This window comes from Rana temporaria, chromosome 1 (assembly GCF_905171775.1).
Source record: "Rana temporaria chromosome 1, aRanTem1.1, whole genome shotgun sequence".
In the NCBI taxonomy this organism is placed as follows: Eukaryota; Metazoa; Chordata; class Amphibia; order Anura; family Ranidae; genus Rana; species Rana temporaria.
The window spans coordinates 246,664,401-246,687,434 of NC_053489.1; the positions used below are offsets into that span (position 1 = coordinate 246,664,401).

Sequence of the window (23,034 nt, forward strand, 5' to 3'; positions counted from 1 at the left end):
CCAAATGTAAATCTGTAGTTGGCATTAACACACTAACAGAAATCTTTACAAAATGTTTCACCCTCATAGGCACAAAGAATCCTACTCATTTCAGATGGGGAAAGCAAAAATTTGTGTTGCAATGGTTTGCATGAACACGTTCTAGGTAAGCACTGTGTAGATAAACATTCTTTCTTTCTCGTTTCCAGCAGAAACATATACAGTATTAGAACTGATTTCCATTACAGCCATATTGTGACTGTGTTTGTTTCTTAATAACATTTGGCAAGAAATGTGTATTGGAAGTGCTGTGTAGAAGATGGCAAAAAAAGGAGGCAGCTTTTGCAATGCTCTTGCTCAATAATACCACTTTTCCATTATTTTTTATGGAAATAATGTTCGAAGCCAGGTAAAATGGTGGTGTAAATCTTAAGATGTATTTTAGACAAAAAAAGTCTTCAACTGACAAAACAAATTTTGCTAGGTACATTTTTGCTTTGCCAAATATAGTGAAAGTAAGTGAAGACATTGCCAAAAGAGAAACAAAACAATTTGAACTGATATATTTATCCTAAATATTTTCTCAAATGGACAATCCATGCAACTCTAACCATACAGTTTAGTTTGCTATTGCCAAACTTAATAATCTACCATCCTCTCAAAACTACAAGGATACAAGTAGGAACATTTACTTCTAAGGCCCCGTACACACGGTCGGACCAAACCGATGAGACTGGCCCGTCGGACCGGTTTCATCGGTTCACCTCTGAAGTGGCCGTACGGCCTGATATATGTACACACCATCAGTCCAAAATCCGATCGGGTCAGAACGCGGTGACGTCAAACACACGACGTGCTGAATAAAACGAAGTTTAATGCTTCCAAGCATGCATCGACTTGATTCTGAGCATGCGCGGGTTTTGAACCGATGCTTTTCTGTACTAACCATCGGTTTGGTCCGATGGGGCAGCGGTCCATCGGTTCGGTTTTGAAGCATGTTTAGAAATTTTGGACAGAAGGAAACCAGACCGATAGCCTATACACACGGTCGGTTTGGTCCTCTGAAAATGAACTTCGGTTCATTCTCATCAGACCAAACCGACCGTGTGTACAGGGCCTTAGATGCCAGTGCCAAAGTTCCAGCACACCTATGGTGCATTAAAAAATTCCTGCTGGATTTTCCATATGAATCTAGAAATATCCTGCTAGATAAAACAGCATACAGGCATGGGAGCATACCGTGAAAACCATAAGACCCCTTTAGACTAAATTCACAAAGCTTTAACACATGAGGGTAAGGTTCTATACTTTAGCAATATGACTGTATTTTATTGGATGTAACTTTTTGAACAAAGCCTTAGTAGCCTGTATAGAATTTATTAGGAAACAGATAACATTCAAGAGAGTTCATCCTCATTAATATATAAAATCTATGCAGTTTTAGAAAGAAAGTAAGAAGTACTCATCTAGATGTATAAACAGTTTGGTTCCTGTTCCAAAGATTCATTTGCCGAGGTTCTTATTACACTGTAGCTTTTGGCTTTGAAAACTTTGTCTTAGCATTTCTTGGTTTCACAAAAAAATACATCTATTTTACATGCCAAGCTTTTCCTAAACTGCACTCTATACTACAGTCTTATATGTTTACTAATCATGTGAAAAAAGGTTTAAATAAACACACAGAAACATTGTAAACTATAGATATGAATAATCAATCAAAGTGTCACAAATGTATATTGTATAATAAAATATATAATTTGTAATTAAAGCCATTATGGAGTACACTAAATTATAAAGTAACCATGCCAATCATACTATAAGGCCCCGTACACACGACCAGTTTCCTCGGCAGAATTCAGCTTCCGACCGAGTTTCTGGCTGAATTCTGCCGAGAAACCCGGCCGTGTGTACACTTTCGGCCGAGGAAGCCGACGAGGAGCTCGGCGAGGAAATAGAGAACATGTTCTCTATTTCCTCGTTGTTCTATGGGAGCTCTCTCCCCGCCGAGCTCCTCGGCGGCTTCAGTGCTGAACTGGCCGAGGAACTCGATGTGTTTGGCACGTCGAGTTCCTCGGCCGTGTGTACGGGGCTTAACATTAACTGCAAATTATAACCATTACAATAATTATGAAGTCAGCTGTATATTACACTTATAATAAACTCACATTTCAAAAGTATTTATTCTTCTTCTTCTTTGAGATGTTCAACCTGACACAGGTTTGCCATCTACTGTATGCCACACATTTTTGAATAATAATACTAAGAAAAGTTTGTTACAGATTCATATTTATAATTAGAATAGTATCAATTTCTATTTCCATGATTCTGATTTTGATGCCCAATCATTTTGGAATCTCTGAATTAATCCACCCATATTAATTCCAAAGCAAGCAAAGTCCTTTCTTGTATTAGGAGAGGTATGGACTCCAGAGAGAGAGAGAGAGAGAGAGAAAGATAATTTTGCCCCTGTTCAAATCATTATTAAGACCTCATCTGGAAATGCAGTTCAGTTTCTGGCCCCAGTTCTCAAAAGGGATATTGGGGAACTGGCGAAAGTGCAGCGAAGGGCAACCAAACTGATAAGAGGCATGGAGGAGCTCAGCTATGAGGAAAGATTAGAGGAACTGATTTTATTCACTGTTGAGAAGAGGAGAATAAGAGGGGATATGATCAACATGTACAAATATATAAGGGGTCCATATAGTGAACTTGGTGTTGAGTTATTCACTTTACGGTCAACACCAAAGACAAGGGGGCACTATTTACGTCTAGAGGAAAAAAGATTTCATCTCCAAATATGGAAAGGTTTCTTCACAGTAAGAGCTGTGAACATGTGGAACAGACTCCCTCAAGAGGTGGTTCTGGCCAGCTCAGTAGATTGCTTTTTTTCCACTGCTGTAGCAAATTGGACCATGCTCTGCTGTTTTTGTTTTTTTGCCTTCCTCTGGATCAACTGTGGGTTTATGGGATTGTACGATATATATATTTTTTTTTTATGGTTGAACTTGTGTCTTTTTTCAACCTGACTAACTATGTAACTATGTTGGTAAATTTTTTTCCCGATATTTTGGCTAACTTTATGTGTCTACATGGTTAAGCAGGTGCTCACCATGGAATGCAGTAGCTAAACAGATAATAAGCTGTTTTACTGTACTATGCACAATATGCATACAAATTATTAAGCAGCCTTAAAATAAAACATAAACATTGACACAAATAGCAATGGCCCAGATTCAGGTAGATTTGCCCATTAATTACACCTGTGCAGCTCAGCTGAATTTCTCTGCGCCGGGGCAATTTGGCAAGATTGCCACCTGATTCAGGATGCCTTTTGTGTGGTAATTTGCTCCTGTGTAAGGCAAAATTGAGGGCGCAAGCCAGCGCAAGTGAAAGTGGGTGTGCCCCTATGCAAATGATGGTCTGTCCGCTCAGCAGTGGCTTGCGCCCGGCGCACGCATGCGCAGTTCGACCGCTCCCGTGTGCGCATGCGCCTGTCCTACTTTCTGGGCAAATTCTGCCCACCTGCTTGCACTGAGCAAATAAATAGGGGCAGACCTGCGCAGGTCCTGTGCAAAATTACATCCTGCTTTTTCCACCCCCCCCTGAGCAAGGTAATTTTGTCCTTTATTGGAGATGGCACCTCCTCAGAGGGAAAAAAAGAGGAAAGCGAACTTTAACTCCGCTGAGATGGAGGTAATGCTGGCGGCACTCACTCGCCATACTACTGTGCTCTATGGTGCCAGCAAATACTGCCAGCAATAGTTTTCCATAGTGCTCAAATAATATTATTTTCAGCACCATGGAGAGCTATTAAAAGCAGGAAAGTGTGTCTCACTTCTGCCCAATGCTCACTTCACATGCTGTGACCAGTGAGGAGAGAGCAGAGAGAGCCGCTGCTCTCAGGCACAGCACTGGATCAAGAATGAGCTCAGGTAAGTATAAGGGGGGGAAGCTGTAAACAGATTTTTGTTGTTTTTTTTACCAGAGAATGCATTAACCTCCCTGGCGGTATGATTTTTTCAGAAAAAAGGTGCTGAAAGCGGTACCATTATTTGCAAGGAAATTTGGCGTTTTATACTGTAGGCCTGTAATTTTTAGGAATAACTCACTTAAATCTGACCAACCAAGAGTCTTGTAGGCATCCCGGGTATGACATTTTTTTAAAAACAAAATTATAAATTATAATATAATAAATAATTATAAATAATTATAACAAATAATAATATAATTATAATAAAAATTATTCAATAATGTAATCAACTCAAAATCACTGAAATTTGCTCAGTTGCAGAATTGTCGCTGTCATTACTTTTATTTTTTTATGACAAAATCGCTATCGCACAATTCTGCAAGTGATTATAATTTATTATCGCTGTTTTCTAGCTGCTCTAAAACCATTTTTGACATAAAAAGACACTTTTGGTTGCTATGGACAATCTACAGTTTGCAGTCAGAAAGAACAGTTTTTATTATATAAAAGAACATGTAGGACACTGGGCAGACTACTAGGGACAAGGGGGGTGCGTATTTTTTACATACAGTACTGTAATCTATAAGATTACAGTATACTGTATGTAATGTGTTTAGTTACGTTTTTGAATTTGGCGCCGTTCTCCGCTCCCGTGCGTCGTAACGTCTCAGGGAACGGAGATCGGCGGCACAGGAGGACGCTGTGTGAATCGAGCGAGGTCCCGCTCGCTCACACAGCGCGGTGGCATTGCTGGATCCAGGGACAAGGTAAGTAAACACTGCCTGTGGATTGAGCGAGGCGAGCCAGAGTCTGACTCGGGGTTACCGGTCCTAGCACAAAAATCTAACCCCGAGTCAGACTCGGGAATACCGCCAGGGGGGTTAAGGTAAAAACCTTCTACCTTTAGCCTATTAACAGCAAAATGTATATATATATATATATTGCTAATCTTGGGGGGAGGGAAGTGTTAAATGTATTAGCAAATTTAAAGATACTAACAAATGGAAGCCAAACTCCAGCTCACACTTTATAATCCATTACAGCAGAAGTTTTGTTTGTCCTTTTGAGATAAAGGCTTTCCATAAATAAATAAAAGCTGATCCTTGTAAGCATCCCCACCAGTGTTTAATGGTTTGTCTTATACCATTAACTTGTTACATCTGCAAGAGCCTGTTCTTTAAAAAAATAAAAACAACAACCGTACTGGCCAGATCACCAGATGAAAATAGAAGAAAGCCTAAAAAAGAAACGTAATAAAACCATTACATCTAAGAATTGGTAAGCTGTAACATAATTAATGCTTGTTGGGTTTAATACTGCTTTAAAATTTATTAATCAGCCAAATTATCAACCCTGCACCCCTAATTCAGGTCCAGTTACCAAAATTAAACACTTTTAGAACCTACATAGATCTGTATCTACATTTTTAATTGAATTGATTCTTTGTATTTTTTATATTTCCTCACAAATAATCATACTTCAATTTGGTGTGGTGTTAGAGAAAGTGGTGTATTATTTGCATTTGGTAGTTTGATTGTATGTTTTAATATGTGTTATTTGTTATATTTTAATTGTATAGATGTTTTATTTGTAGTGTAGTTTTATTTTGTGCTAATAGCTGTTATTGCTAATTTTGTTGTGTTTTTGTATCTTGTTCAGTTTATTGTTGTGATCTTGTGTTGTCTTTGTTAAGTGTGTCTGTATCGCAACAATTTCATAATTTCCCTTTGGGATTAATAAAGTATTCTGTATATTCTGTCAATACCTGTCCCGAGTGCAGTATAAATATTAACATAAATGACCTTAACTACATGAAAACAGCAAATACTCTAAGAACAAAATATGTCTGTTTAATCATTTGAGCATTTGAGTAGATCAATACCTGGCTTACAGCAACAAACATATATGTTCACTGTGCTTTGTAATCTTCACATTACTTATTCTATGGCAGTATCATCTTTAAAGAGCAAATTATTTTGCACTGGCATCAAGCAAACATTCACCACAAGTGTTGAACACAAACATTTTCCTTAAATCTGTTAATCTCCTGGAGCATTTATTGAAAATTTCACTTTTGTGTAAAAAATAGTTACTTGCCTCTAATATTTAATTGCAAGATGTCATCACCAGGAGGATATGAGTGTTTTATATTCTAAAAACGTGTTTCACAATACTTTACTAGATCAGCAGGGTCGGCTTTACTAAAATATAATCTCATTATTTTTGGTGTACTCAGAGCTACTGTAGGTGCATAACTGTTGATGGCCATGGAGCTGATGTGCTGCTGCCTTTCTCAATAAGCCTGCTAGTGCCTATTGACAGTGTTGACTGAAAGATATACTCCTTCATGTCCGATACCTCAGTCAGTGGCAGAAGCACTAACTAGTCTGTGGCTGGGACTTGAGAAGTAGCACTGACAAGGAGAAGAAGACCGATCAAAATCCAAAAAAAGCTATAGGATGGCCAAAGAAATTTTTAAAAATATGGGATAGATGGGTGGATTCGTCTGACACAATGGCTACAAAAACCCATAAATAGAGCATGAGTGGATCCTGAACAATTTAAACACTTGGGAACAGTTAAGGTAAAGGGATACCCTGTTGGGTTCTCATGATTTCCTTTCTTCAGCATTGGTGTGCTATAAGAGCATTGTTGAATATTGACTTTATTGAGGGATGGGGGAGTACACTCTGTCAACATTTTTGGGTTTGTTTAGTGAAAGTTTGTTTAGCCGTTTCTACTTTTCTTGTTTTATATATATATATATATATATATATATATATATATATATATATATATATATATATATATATATATATATATATATATATTCATTTACGATCAAATGCGAACAAGAAAATATGAGAAATGTAGATGATTCCCGCTCTTACTTCTGTCCTCAGAGTAATTAGTTCTGGTATACTTGAAACGTATGTATAACTATATCAACTTTCATGTGTTCAATGTATACTTTTTCGTACGTGACAAAAAAAAAACTTAAAAAAAAAATCCAAAAGAAGCCACCACGTGTACAGTACCAGCCACCCTGTCAAGCCCCTCTGTGTCACATGTGTATGATATGTCTGTTTGGGGTGATTTTCTTATATTGTGCCAATATTTTTTTCTTATCAGCCTTACAATGTGCAGTTGATTTACTGGCTAAGCAGGTGAAATCCCAGCCATCTGCTAACCCAAACCTTTCTGAAAGCTCCTGAGGCTGCAGGATTTTTTCAGCCCCTGCGATGACATCATAGGGGCCAAGAAGAGAGAATAACTAAATCCAGGGGCAAGATAAGAAAAAAAAAGCACTGGGTGATAGTATAGAGGGGGAAAGGGAGCATTGGAGTTATTCAGAACTGCTGCCTAGAGGTGAGCTCTAATGCATAGTTAACACAGTAAATGATAGGCGAATCTTTGTTTTGTCATACAGTCACTTTTAAAGGACAGATCATAACTATTATCATAATTGATCATTATTCAATATGTGTATAGTATGGTTGCCATTGCATTGATGAAGAAAAATCCATTTGCAGTTCATTGGCTTCGGGACATCTAAAGAAAAACATAAAAATCATTGTATAATGTTATATAAAATATATACAGTACAGTATGCACAAATAACACTTAACTTTGTATAACACTAACAGTAGAATACCGTGGTGCTTCAAAATAAGAGGTGCCATAAAGCCAAGAAACCAACTATTGGAAGTTGAAGAGTAATTGCAGAGTCAAGAAACTTAGAGCCAAATTTACCAAAAACAAATATAAGGATCTCCCATAAGACTCGCTCCATGTATGATATGAAAAAGTCACTATTACAGTAAAGCCTTGGGTTGCGGGCATAATCCTTTCCGGAAAAACCTGCTTGTAATCCAAAGCACTCGTATATTAAATTGAATTTCCCCATAAGAAATAATGGAAACTCAGATGATTCGTTCCACAACCATTTATTCATAAGTAATTTCATTTATAATCCATATAAAATGATTATTTGAATGCGATAGGTTGTGTACCCATAAAATGTCCATCCACAAATGGCGGACTCCACAAGAAGATTAGAAGAAAAATCCAGCAATAGCTACAGAGTAAAAAAAAGGGAAGTGAGGAGCCTCTAAGTGTAGCAATATGGTTACATTTAATGAAGGTACAACATTTAGCAACTCACATGGTTGATGATTTAAAGAGGCACATCTAAGTATGCAGGGATCTAGGGTAAAGCTGTCCACATAGATCATCCCCCGCACCGCCGGCTCTCACCGCTGTCAGTCTGCAATCGTAACCGGGAAGATTACTCTGCAGTAGAGCGATCTGAAAGTGAGGCTTGAATTGTTCGTAGAGCGTTACATGGAAGGGAATGACGTTAATGGCGGAGGACGGTCTATGTGGACAGCTTTACCCTGGATGCCTGCATACTTAAATGTGCCTCTTTTAATCATCAACCATGTGAGTTGCTAAATGTTGTACCTTCATTAAATGTAACCATATTGCTACACTTAGAGGCTCCTCTCTTCTCTTTTATACTCAGTTGTGACGTGGCGCTACTCTTATATCAAGACATCGCTTGTTTATCAAGTAACAATTTATAAAAAAAATAACTTGCCTTGCAAAACACTCTTAAACCAAGTTAGTCTCAAACCAAGGTTGTACTGTATTTCATTTTAAAAGGACATATTCTCCCTGGGGTTAATTATGAAATTACTCATTTTGGGAAAGCTTATTTCACTGACTGACAAAGGACCCAGGTCTATACTATTTTTTTTGAATGTATACCTCTATATTTTGTTGTAATAAAGCACAGTAAAATATGTCATGAAATAATCTAAAGACGATGCATATTAATTTAATGAGGTTCTTTTACTAAAGACAAATGGGCTGTTCACTTTGCAAGGGAATTTTCTCTTAGCGTAGTGAATGAAATGAAGCTCTGCTGACTTCCATCATCCAATTATGTACAAGCAAAACTAGTTGTTTTTATTTATTTTATTTTCCTTGCACATTATTAGGTATCCTTAGCAAAATGGATTTTCACCACATTCACCAAGCTTAAAGCGGAAGAGGAAATTTGCCTTTATGAAATCAACCCCCATGTTTTAACAGCAAAAAAAATTGTTGTGCTGGAATAGTGACTATACAAAGTTTGGTGTCTCTACCATAGAAAAAAGAGAAAGCACGTCATAATCAAATTCCAAACTAAGCATGGAATTAAAGTTGAATGAAAAATGTATGGGAACTATACATTAACTGGGGTTACATAAAGAGGTAATATAAATTAAGGAAAGTTTATAATCAGTATGTTGCTTGTGAAAGAAGCAGCACTACCATGTAAAATTGATAGGGCAACTCAACATTTATAAGGGCAGGGCAGAGGGAGTTGGAACTAACTGAATAGGGATAATCAAGGAGGGTGATATAACATTTGAAGAAATAAGGGAGAAAACAGGCAAAACATATCTGTGGTGTACAAAAAGACACATACCAAGCCAGGTAATTAGAGAGTGCTCACTCGTGCCACGAGACCTCAATGAATAGGAAAGAGACTGTGTATTGGATTGGGTATAGGGTAAATAATTTGACATGCTGCAAAGGAAGGCAAGAGAAGAGAGAGAGGGCACGATACCATAGCATACACACATTAATAAAATAAGGTGGCACTTGAATAGCACCTTAATGCACTAAGGCAGCGGCCTTGTGTTACCGCACATCCCAATTCACAGTCACGTACTACTGTGCGTTGTGGTACCGTACCCTACATTGAAAAAAAAGGCCACATCCAGTTTTTGGTGCACTGGGGTTTATTGGCAGCCTACTCTAAATAAATGAGCTGCCTCATTGCATGGTAAAGTACTGAAAAATTGTTGTTCATACCACAAATGCCATTCTTGGAGCAGTTTTGATCCTGTGTGTACCGTACGTTGTAAACATTGCAGTTTGCGTAGCAAAGTTGAGCACCATTATGTATTAAACACAGCTTTAATGTATTTATTTATTTTGCAAACATAATTTATATCTTACCTCACAGCATGAATAACTTGGCTGTCATTATGAGACTGAAGGCTACAGCTTTAGAAAATAGCACTCTAGCTCCCAGGACAGTCAAGGAAAGCATATTCAGTTTTTCTGAAATATAGAAAACAGTCGATGACATTATTTAATTATGTTGTTTCAACATGCATGGTGAAATCATTAAACTTGTTGTACAATGTTTTATTAATGTCACATTAGTGTTTCCATAAGTATTGCTATACCATTGGAACTGTTCCTAAATTCAGATTGTGGATAATAATTATTCTCGTATTTTTATCCTGCCATTAGATTTTTTTTGTTACACTAAAAAATGACCATCTCTTGATGATATAAACTGCTATGCATAATAAGTTATTTCATGCATGGTAACTATTTTAGTAATAAACCACTGGAATTTTCAATTGCTCAGCAAAGTCCTTAGCCGTTATGTCAGCAGAGAACATAATCATTGACATGTATGGCTTTTGCCAAAATGTTATTTTTTAATTTGACTACGTAGATGCTTTATGGTAAAATTTAAAATCTAATACTGACAAATAATACATTTTAGCATCAACTAGACTTAGGTAACTACAAATGTTTTTTATTAAAGTATCTGAAAATAGAATTATCCGTATTGGCCCAAAGTTGCATTTAGATTTTCACATCTATTCAGATGCAGACTAGCTGTGGTAAAGAGTTATGTTTTCTTTCTTATTATATTAACAGACCCATTAGTAAGAAGCGCCCAATTTTTAAAGACCAAGAAAAATCTGTTCATATAGCAAATGGCCAAGGTTGTTTTGTGGGCTCTATTGGCAAATGCATTTATGAATGATAACTTACACTATCCCCTAAACAAGTTTGGATTTTGGCCACCCATATATATTGAATTTGATCTAATATTTCAGAAATAAAGTGTATTTTACTAACCAAATTTGTCACATTCCATTTCTTCTGACCTATCTTCACCTTCAGATGTAGTAGTAATTTCTGTTAGCACAAAGAAAATTCAGATTATTTATATTTTTTTCACATTATTTGGTATTTTTAAATACCGGTAATACATTATTAGCAAATTAGCTAATAAAGGACAACCTTTTCACTATATCTTACTATAGTATACACATTGTAGATAGATAGATAGATAGATAGATAGATAGATAGATAGATAGATAGATAGACAGACAGACAGACAGACAGACAGACAGACAGACAGACAGACAGATAGATAGATAGATAGATAGATAGATAGATAGATAGATAGATAGATAGATATTTAATGGCATATGAAATAAACCCTTAATATGTTTGAGGTATTAGTCTGATCAATTTTAACATTACACTATATCTACATGGTCACTGGTGACAGAAGAATATCCAGTGCCTATGGTGAACCCACATTTCAGCCACTCTCCTAATGAGGGGAGCAGACTGAGAGTAGAAATTCTATATCGTTGGCCTCACTTGAGCATTAAACTGGGGTTGCTGGGTATGTCAGCGTAAACTCCTAAATGATTTATGCTACGTTTTGCCATAAATGATGCTGCAGTTTTGTGCACATGAAATCTGAACTTCTTTTTGACAAAGAACATTTCTGATTAAATCAGTCATGTACTTGCACAAAAGGTTCACAGTTTAAATTATTGGCTTATCTTAGACAAACAACATTCATTTGTTAAATGAAAATGGTTTCCTGTACCACAATTGTCTCCCCCTTTTTCTCTTTATGAATCAAACCTGTGGGGGCACCTGCCCAGAACTTTCTGGAAGCATATACTGTAGCCCATCTTGGCATGTGGGCCCCATCTTTTCTTTTCTATATATTGGCTATTCATTTGTTAAATATTGGTTTGTTATACAGTAAAAAAAAAGGCTTGAAGTTAAAGGGATTGTAAAGGTTAGTTTTTTATTTTCTATATAGGTTCCTTTAAGCTAGTACATTGTTGGTTCACTTTCCCTTCGATTTCCCTTCTAAATGTTTTTTTTCTTTGTCTGAATTTCTCACTTCCTGTTTCTCCTCGGTAAGCTTCCCCCCATCATCCGAGCCGTTCTGGCTGGGGGTAAGTCAGCCAGAACAGCTTACTGAGGAGGAACAGGAAGTGAGAAATTCAGACAAAGAAAACAAAGAAAAAAAAATTTAGAAGGGAAATCGAAGGAAAAGGTTAGTGAACCAACAATGCACTAGCTTAAAGTAACCTTATTAGAAAACAAAAAAACTAACCTTTACAACACCTTTAAACACCAGGTTGGTAAAAATAATAAATACATGCAGATATGTATTATTAAAATTCACTAAGTGAATTTAAAAAAAAATAGTACAAGTACCCAAATTTGACTTGGCACCAGTCTCTTGTAATCCTCTGTAGAGTAGAACTCGGAGATGGAGGGGCAACACTAAGAGCCAATTAGGCATGCTATAGTGTTCATATGCTGACAAAGGATATGCTGACTGAAAGAATAAGCAGAGTGAGCAATTAATCTGCTTCTGCCCCTTCAGTGTCCAATTAAAAGTTTAGGGCAGGGTGGTGAGCTCAATATATTTCTCAATTAGAACAGAGAAAAGTCAGGTCACTAACCTGGCTGTCTGGCTAGCCGGGCCATTTAACTTGAAAAGTTAGGTCAATAACCTGGCTTGCTGTCTGGTTAGGCTGTATAAATATCAAGAATAGATGGGTAGAAATACAAAATCTTTTTCAGGTAACCACTTCCCTTTGCATTTTAACCATTTATTTAGCTTTAAAATGTACTGTATAGACAAGGATGAAATGAAACATGGCATATAGTTATATAAGTACTTGCAAAGGAAAATAGAAGAGAGCACCTCTTGATCCTAAAGTATTATCCTGAGTTGTCAACCATATGTTCTGGTGCTTTGCTTGACACTGCACATTCTTGGTTCCCAGGTTAGCCACTAAGATGGCACTGTACTTTCCCTGCCGCGTCAGAACTGGGGAGACTTTCGCTGGCCCAGAGCTGCTTTTAGAGGAATTCATGTAGATCTCAACGTTCTTAGGGTAAAAATCCTTCACAAAACAGGCTGTAGGAGAATTGGTTTCATCAGACTTCAGCACAAACACTGAGGGTGAAGAGGGATTTTTATTGCCTAGAAGAGAATACATGTTAAGGGGTAACAGGCATAACAATGTATATAAGAGAGCAACGTCAGCAACAAAAATAATTTAAAGTAGATCTCTATAACTGGCAGTCACTGGACCTAACGAGTCTCCCATACCACCCATTTTTTTCCAGCTCTATTGCTTATAAATGTGTAATTACTCCACCAATGTTTCTAAACATGATATTAAACCTAAACCATTGCTGGAAAACATTGCAATTGATGTATTTATATCATTTGTACCTGATTAAGCTCATATACTGCAATATGAATCATTAGGTATCTCAGCCACTCCATGCTCACCTGTTTCCACTGCCAGCCTGGTACCCTTTCCAAAGACCAGAGATCTCGCTTCCACATGCACAGTGAATCAGTGCTTTGTAGAAATAAGTTTGTAGGTACTTTAAAACAATATCTGACTTATAGCAAAAATTTACTTTTGTACACAGCAAAAAAGAAAAACGCCATTACTTAATATTGTCTTTATAGCAGGTATTGTTTAGTACTAAATCCATACCTTAAAATTACTGGAAATCTGGTAAAATTGGGATAGTAAACTCGTGTTAAGTGTAAATCTTATTCTAAATTATATATTTTTTTAACTCCATTAAAATGAACTGGCCTCTTTACAAGTTACAGTCAAGCTAAGCGAATACTTTTTATCCTGTACATCACAGCCTTCATGTGGTCTCCTGAGCATCAGCACTGTATCCTGGATGTGGGATAGACCGTTATAAGTCAGGAAGCATGTGATCAGATGAGTTAACTAATGCAGTACCACAGAAAAAGTTGCTTTTATGATGTGCTACAGCTTCATTAAATATAAAAGCATGGTTTCATCAAAAGTTTATTCTTAATCCATAAGGCAATTCTAGTACTGTAATTCATTGGGACATTTTGTATAAGTATAACATGCATTATATATATATATATATATATATATATATATATATATATATATATATATAAAATTCCTTCATATTAATTTACATTATGAGCAAGGGGGCTTTTTGATTAAAATACAAGATTTCTGCACTGGAACATAATGGGGTCTATTTAGAAAGGATATAAGGGTTGATTTACTAAAGGCAAATAGACTGTAGACATTTCGTCCGAAAAATAAATTTATTAAGTTACTCCTGAAATTCGTTTTTTATTTATTTTCTTTCGTTAAAAAATTCATTTGTCTGAAAATCCGAATTAATTAAGTGCGAATCTTTCATTGAAGGCTTATGGTGTCTGTCGAATTTTCTAAGAAGATTTGACGGAGAAGCTAAACTGTACAACGCTGCAATTTTACATTTCCGGTCGAATGTTCCGCCTATAAGCTATAGAAGAATTCTAATGTTGTATGACACTAGTAATAATTATATTTATAAATCATTATTACTAGTCAACCAACATTCGATTTCTTCTATAGCCTTTGACCAGAGCATTTGACCAGAAATGAACGATTGCAGCATCATATAGTTTAGCTGCTTGTCGAATCTTCTTAGAACTTTGGACAGACACCATAAGCCTTCAATGACAGATTTGACGTTTGTATGTTTTTCGCTGCTTCGTCGAATCTTTGTCGTACACGTCGAATGGTCTACCCCAACACTGTCTCTATGATGTCGAATCTTTTCTCTCTATGTCAAATCTTTTCTCTCTATGTAGAATATTCTTGGACTAATTGCGTTAAGGTTAGGCACATTCGACCAGAGGTTCGATAGACACAGATTGCTATTGTCAGCGTCATGTCGAATCTCCTATCTATATCGAACTGTTGTAGCAACGAAAACAAAAATAAAGCATTTTTTATGTCGTATCTTTCGGATCTCGGATTCTGTGCCTTTGTTTTTGTTTGTTAAAATGATGACGAAAATACCCGAAATTCGTACGAAAATGCATTCGGATGAAAACGAATGCACATGTCTAATAGACTGTGCTCTTTACAAAGTACAGTTGCACTCTGCAAGAGTAATTGCTCCAGAGCCTAGTAAATGAGCAAAAGCTCTGCTGACTTCCATAATCCAATCATGTACAAACAAAATTGCTTTTTTTTTACATTTTCCCTGCATGTGATTGGGTATTCTTTGCAAAGTGAAGCTTTACCTCATTTACTAAGCTCTGGAGCAACTGCACTACCAGAGCCCACTGCCTTTAGTAAATGAACCCCACAATGTCATTTCACAAGATTTGCCAAAGAATCATCCACCTGACTTATAAAGCAGATTTGCTGTCATTATTTGCTTTCACATAATAAAGAAATTCACCATTATTCAATTTAAAATGTGCTTTTCTTTTTTAATTCAGTCACATTTACCATATTGTTTGTGGTTTTTCCACAAACGTTAGCCACTGGCAAATCCAATCATTAAACAGGCAAATAATTTCTTATGGGAAACCAAGCAGTTTATTGCCTAAAGCTTGCCATGCACTATACAATACGATTGCACAATCTCCTTTAGATATAACCTCAGCTATGTAGAGCAAAGGCCTGTCAGATTGGATACAGATTGATTGAATAGATTAGGTGTGTCTTAGTATACAGTTTTGGTAAATCTAGAGGAGATTGTACAATAAGATTGCACAGTGTATGGCCACCTTGTGAATATACTGTAAATTGCTTCATTTTTTTCCTGACATTGGGATCAGCTGTTTTTATAAATAGGCTCTTACAATATAAAGGGCACATTTTTAAGTATAGTAATCTATTGTGTCCAATTAAAATCCATAATGTACTGGTCAAATTTCAGCAGCAGATTAAATTGGCTGCACTTATGAGTTAGCGCTTTTTTTTGTTAAACAAAGCAGCGTTAATGAAGAGTTAAATAATACTTACTATGAGAATGGAGTTTGCCACCACGTTCTTCGGTGAAAGATAAATTGTGTATACAGTATATGGCACTGTTAGAATGCATGTTGTATTGTAAGAGTGCATTTGTAATTATATAGGAAAATTAAAAATATAACATACCCCATACATATGTATAGTTTAATTACATTGTAAAAACCAGTTGTCTAATTATGCAATCGTGTCTTATAAAACTCTATCTATATTACTTTTAATACATTTCATTTTATGTTATGTTGAACATTCTAAAAAAAGCAAAATAGCTTACTTGGCAGAATCTCTAGGAATGTTCCTCTCCCAATAGTAAGTTTATCAGCTGTAGCCCACAGTGAAATACACTTGTTCAAAAACTGGCTGCTGTACATCTGGCAAAATATAGTGTGAGCTTATAGTGTAGTGCAACCACATAACTTTCCCTGGGCTGCTTAATGCATTGTGGCTTGATATTCCAGGAAAGGCAAATAGAATAGCTATGCTTTAAACCCCCACTGTTACAGTGAAATTTGTATATTGTTTTATGTTCAATAAAGTGCCTATTTTTAGAGTTACATTGTCAACAACAAAGTTTGCATTACATTTCCATTTCAACAAAGTGAGTTTGGGATGTTATGGTTATCTTATGAAATGTTAAGACACAACCTGTGGGGTTGCTTAAATGACCACGTAAAGGGCTTAAAGTAGAAGTTCAGCCAAAAACGAACTAACTCTAAATCTACTCGCAGCCAGGCCCGGATTTCCCACAAGGCCACTGAGGCCAGGCCTTGGGGCGGCAGGGCACAGAGGGGCGGCAGCGGCATGGAGTCCCCCGACGACCGAAACATACAGTTAAGGGCGGTAAGTTGCTTTCTAGCAGGACTAAATGTAGTGTGGGGCAATCCGCTCGCTCGTTAACAAGTGATTGTGGCGATGTCGCCAAAATCACTTGTAAAAAGTGTGCTGCCATCCGTTCTCCCCTTCCACCCCCCCCCCTACATACCTCTCTCTGCTGGCTCTGTCTTCGGGACTCCGTTCTCCCCCTAGCCACTGAGTCTGTCTCCTGTCCCTCCCCCTGATGTACACAGTGAGAGGGGTGAGCTGTGCTCTTCCCGTCTCAGCTGTGACAGGAGTTCTAGCACAGTGCTAGGACTCCTGTTTTGGAGGTGACAGGGTCAATAAAGAGAACCTGCCACCTCCAATTGCTATTACACAGGGAATTGTTTTCTCCTGTGTGATAGCAATAAAGTTAGGTGAAAAAAAATAAGAAATAATAATTCAATTAATAAAATAAAAAAGTAATTAAAAAGTAAAGAATAAGAAAAATAATATATATATAGAAAAAAAGAAAAGCATACAAAAAAGGTAAACGACAAGCTACAAATAAATAAAAAAAAGTAATAAAAAAGTAAAAAAGAAAGAAACAAAAAATATTTGAACTAACCGATCCGCCCCTGCTATCCGGTTACCATTCTCCGTTGATTTTGGGGGGGGGGGGGGGTGATTCGGTTGGCAGGGAGGGGGTGCATTGCGGAACCTGGCCTTGGGGCGGCAAGGAGAGCAAATCCGGCCCTGCTCGCAGCCACATTCTAAAACTAATCTATCTATCCCTGTAAAGCAAAAATTGCTATACATACTTTTTCTGAAGCCTGTCCGATCTCCAGCAGCAGATGCTGCGTGCAGGAGACAATGACTGGGAAATGCCTGGGAAGTGACATCACCCATAGACTAACAATGGAGCTTCCATTGTCGGCTGCCTCTCCTGCACACGCCTACATACTGTAGCCTCTGCTGATAGCTCAGTGTGGGACCGGATCAGCTGCAGAAAAGGTACGTATAGAGATTTTTGCTTTACGGGGTTAGCTAGATTCGTTTTAGAATGTGGCTGCGAGTAGATTTCGTTTTTGGCTGGACATCTACTTTAACCTCCCTGGTGGTAATCCCGAGTGTAGCTCGGGGTGAATTTTCACTACCAAAAGCAGTAACCCCGAGCCACACTCGGGATTGCATCACAGGATCTAGGCAAACTTACTTACCATGTCTCCAGAATCCTGCTAAAGTCCCCCCGCTGTTTCCGTGGGCTGTGTACTCCGCCTGATGTATTACTGTGCCGGGCTCTGTTCCCTGCGAGCGTTACAATGCATGGGAGCGGAGCCCGGCGCCAAATTCAAAATAGTGAAAAAAACATAACACATACAGTACACTGTAATCTGTAAGATTACATTACTGTATCAAATCATTTCACATCCCTTTTTCCCTAATGCTTTGTCCAGTGCCCTGCATGCAGTTTTAAATTATATATACTGTTCTTTCTGCCTGGAAACTTGAGATTGTCCATGGCAACCAAAAAGTTTCCCTATATGTCAAAAGTGGTTTTAGACCTGCTAGAAAACAGTGGGCCAGATTCAGGTAGAAGTGCGGCTGCGTAACGTATCGTAGATACGTTACACCGCCGCAATTTTTCATCGCAAGTGCCTGATTCACAAAGCACTTGCGATGAAAACTACGCCGGCGGCCTCCGGCGTAAGCCCGCGTAATTCAAAGGGGCGTGTGCCATTTAAATTAGGCGCGCTCCCGCGCCGAACCTACTGCGCATGCTCCCTTTTGAATTACCCGCCGTGCTTTGCGCGACGTGACGTCATTTTTTCGAACGGCAACGTGCGTAGCGTATTTTTGTATTCCCGGACGTCTTACGCAAACGACGTGAATTTTTAAATTTCGACGCGGGAACGACGGCCATACTTTATACAGCACATACGTGTGCTGTGTAAAGTTAAGGCACCCAAAACGACGACTAACTTTGCGACGGGAACTAGCGGCGACGTAGCGAACGCGAAAATCCGTTGTGGATCGCCGTAACTCCTAATTTGCATACCCGACGCTGGTTTACGACGCAAACTCCCCCCCAGCGGCGGCCGCGGTACTGCATCCTAAGATCCGACAGTGTAAAACAATTACACCTGTCGGATCTTAGGGATATCTATGCGTAACTGGTTCTATGAATCAGTCGCATAGATACTCTGAGAGATACGACGGAGTATCTCCTTTGTGAATCTGGCCCAGTAATAGTAATTTAGAACACTTGCAGAATTGAGCGATAGTGAATCGTGGGGAAATTCGTCATCAAACACTGAAAGTGACAACAGTGACAATTCTCCAACTGAGCACATTTCAGTGTTTTTGATTTGATTACATTATTGAATAAAATTTATTTCATATTATATTATTATTTTTTATAATTATTTATAGTTATTTATTATATTATAATTTATGATTTTGTGTTTCAAACTTTATCATACCTGGGATGTCTACTAGACTCTTGTTTGGACAGATTTATTTGTGTTATTTCTAAGAATTACAGGCCTACAATAAAATACCAAATTTCCATGTGAAACAATGTACCGCTTTGAGCTTCAAAAATCTGACATAATCATACCGCCAGTGAGGTTAAAAAACAGCATTTGGTTGGTGGGGATAACATAAGAAGGCACTGGAGAGGGGATATTCTACAGCTGGGGAGTACATGCGAGTAGTCAGGGCTTCCCTTAAGAGATGAGTTTTCATGGATTACCTAAAGGTGGACAGAGTAGGTTATACCTGGAATGATTATGGTAGAGAGTTCCAGAGGATGGGTGGGGCTCTGAAGAAGTCCTGGAGACGAGCATGGGAGGAGGAGACTGTAACTACATTTCCCATGATGCTACACTACCCTGCAGAGTACGTGAGCATCATGGGAAATGTAGTTCCAAAACATCTGGGGTGCCAAGGTTCGCCATCACTGATATATACAATGTATACCGCATTACATCTGACTAGCACAGATCATAGTGGGGTTCTCATTCACCCTGTGCCCCTATTAGAGACACAGGGTGATCTACACATAAGAGGCATCGGGGAAGCTAAAACAGGAGTATCTCATACTTTCTAAGAGCTTCTGGGTCCCACGGGCCCTTCCGTTACAGAGACTATAAAGCTGGAGGGCAGGAAGTCTTGGGAGGAGTGGAAAGGACTGTTTGGGTGATAATTTGAGGCAAGTGTGGTGATGTAGCTTTGAGAAGGGTTGTAAATGGCTTTGTAAGTTATCCATCACAAAAGAAGCAAGATACTTGCTGGATAAGTGCACAATAATCCAGCAAAAAGGAATTTCAGAGACATGGCTTAAACAAAAAGTTCATGGGAGGAGCAAATAGTTTAAGGTTGTCTAAGGAATCAGGCAGAGCACTGTCTAGCATCTTGGGTGGCACAATGAGAAGAGCTATAGCCAAACACTGCAGAAGCTCTAGGTTCAAATCCAGCCCCTGCCATAATTGGCAATGATAAACTTTTCTATTTATTCTTGGTAGCTTCACAGGTCATTAACATGACTATGTATTTAACCACATAAGGTGTAAACAAACCTTCCCCGTTCTTCTCTGTGGCAGTGTCAGTGATCGTCTGTTCCCTAATACAGTAAGAAACACACATGAGGTCACACTTAACCCCCACAGTGCCCCCTAGTGGTAAACCCCTTCACTGCCATTGTCATTTTCACAGTAATCAGTGCATTTTTATAGCACTGTTCGCTGTGAAAATGACAATGGTCCCAAAAATGTGTCAAAAGTGTTCCGATGTGTCTGCCATAATGTCACGAACAAAATCGCTGATCGCCACCATTAGTAGTAAAAAAAAAATATTAATAAAAATGCCATAAAACTATCCCCTATTTTGTAAACGCTATAAATTTTGTGCAAACCAATTGATAGTAGTTCCAACCCACCTGAGCAATCCCGCCTGGAAGCCCTCACTGCACACCGCCAATCATAGGCAGTGAGGCATTTCCCGGCCCGTAGCTGCACAAACAGCTGCCTATGATTGGCAGTGTACAGTGAGGGCTTCCTGGCAGGATTGCTCAGGTGGGTTGGGACTACGATCCAAACACGCCTGAGCCCACCCCTATCTATAATCCTATGGAGAGTTTTTATAGGTAGCAAGGGAATTCTTTTCACAGATGGCTTTTACATGGCACTGATTACACACTTACTCTACTTCAGTGGCGGCTGGTGCTCCAATTTTGGGGGGGGGGGGCACAAACAAACAAAAAAAAACAAGAGCAGCCTCACTGCGCCCATCAAACGCAGCTACTGTGCCCATCAATTGCCACCACTGTGCCCATCAATTGCAGCCACTATGCCCATCAAATGCAGCCACTGTGTCCATCAATTGTCGCTAATGTGCCCATCAATTGTCGCCACTGTGCCATCAATTGTCGCCACTGTGCCATGCCATCAAACGCAGCCACTGTGCCATCAATTGTCGCCACTGTGCCCATCAATTGTCACCACTGTGCCATGCCATCAAACGCAGCCACCGTGCCATCAATTGTCGCCACTGTGCCATCAATTGTCGCCACTGCGCCATGCCATCAAACGCAGCCACTGTGCCATGCCATCAAACGCAGCCACTGTGCCATGCCATCAAACGCAGCCACTGTGCCATCAGTTGTTGCCACTGTGCTCATCAATTGTCACCACCGTGCCATGCCATCAAACGCAGCCACTGCGCCATCAATTGTCGCCACTGTGCCATCAATTGTCGCCACTGTGCCATGCCATCAAACGCAGCCACTGTGCCATGCCATCAAACGCAGCCACTGTGCCATCAATTGTCACCACTGTGCCATGCCATCATGCCATTTTAGCTTTCTGGATTACTTTTATCTAGTGCAGAATTGCTGGGGCTGAAGAATGATATCTCAATCATTGCTGCAGCTGAAATAATCCACAAAGGAAATTGTGTCACCGCTGTGCTCAATATGTGAAAATTGGCCACTTACCGAGCCAAACACACCCAATAATAGATCGTATGTGTGTGAAAGGAAGCGCCTCTGAAGACAAGTTGTCAGCCAGCTTCAGGGAATGTAGCCAGGCTTTTGGTGCTCCTTAATCTCATTAATCACATCATGTGGTTATAAAACATAATGGAATATGCTCATAGTGCATTAATGTGTATAAAGCTGGTTTATTACCCCCAACACTCACCAAGACCTTTTTATCAACAATGTCATTTTTGCATGTGTGCGCTATAATCTGTTTTGTACTTTTTATCAACAAGACTTTAGACACTTTACTGGAGTTCTCCGGGGGCCAACTGATACTAGGGGGTGACTTTAATACCCCGCTAATCCCCACTGAGGATACCCCCTCAGGACGTTCCTCTATACTCCCTGGCACATGGAAACGCATTGCACGATCCCTACATAATGCACAACTGATTGACGCCTGGTGTCTCCTTCATCCTACTGAAAAGAATTACACCTTTTACTCTATGCCATACAAACCATATTCTAGGGTTGATTATTTCCTAATTCATGCGATCCGCGACTCCTCGATCAGGTCAATTACGTGATCTGACCATACTCCTATCTTATGACCTACGCACTGTCGGATACCCTCACCTCCAAGACGAAGACCTGGAGACTGAATGAAAGCCTACTGCAAGATGAAGAAGTCCTCAAGGACGTTGTTAGGGAACTTGACTGCTACTTTCTGACTAATGACACACCGGACAGCAACCCGAGTATTGTGTGGGAGGCACATAAGGCAGTGCTCATTAAACTTGGCTCTCGCATTAAGAAGCAACGCACCTCACAGATGACCTCTCTTCCTAATTAACTAAACTTAGCGGAAGCTCGACACAAGCACGCCCAAACGCCTTCTTTGGAGATGGAAATTCTGTTACTACGCAAGAAAATCACAGACCTGCTGCAGTTTAGGGCCAAGGCTGCCATGCAGATTTTCCAGAAGGTATCATACGAATCTGGGAACAAGTGTGGCAAGCTTTTGGCCAGATCTCAGAGAGACCAAGGGCCAAATTCTCAAAAACGCTGCCTAACTTAACTTTCAGCAGTTAAGTTACACAGGCGTTAAATTTCTACCTAAGTGCCCGATCCACAAAGCACTTACCTAGAAATTACATGCCGTGTAACCTAAGTGCCTCCGTCGCAAGGCGGTCGTCTCCTCGAGGGGGCGATTCCTATTCAAATGAGGCGCGCTCCCGCGCCGGACGTACTGCGCATGCGTGTGACGTCATTTTTCCTGACGTGCAGCGCGCAAACGTAATTTACGCCGGGCTTTGTGGATTGCGACGGGACAATAAAGTTGCGACGGGTGAAAA

At 39.1% G+C, this 23,034-nt stretch overlaps 1 gene segment (V, D, J or C); it reads right to left on the reverse strand.

Moving 5' to 3' along the window:
- Nucleotides 1-6,743: 6,743 nt before the first annotated feature.
- On the reverse strand, nt 6,744-16,432 carry LOC120940130. The segment is given in 5 exon segments: nt 6,744-7,501; nt 9,962-10,066; nt 10,886-10,945; nt 12,777-13,058; nt 16,178-16,432. Coding segments are annotated over 4 exon segments (543 nt in total).
- Nucleotides 16,433-23,034: the final 6,602 nt, after the last annotated feature.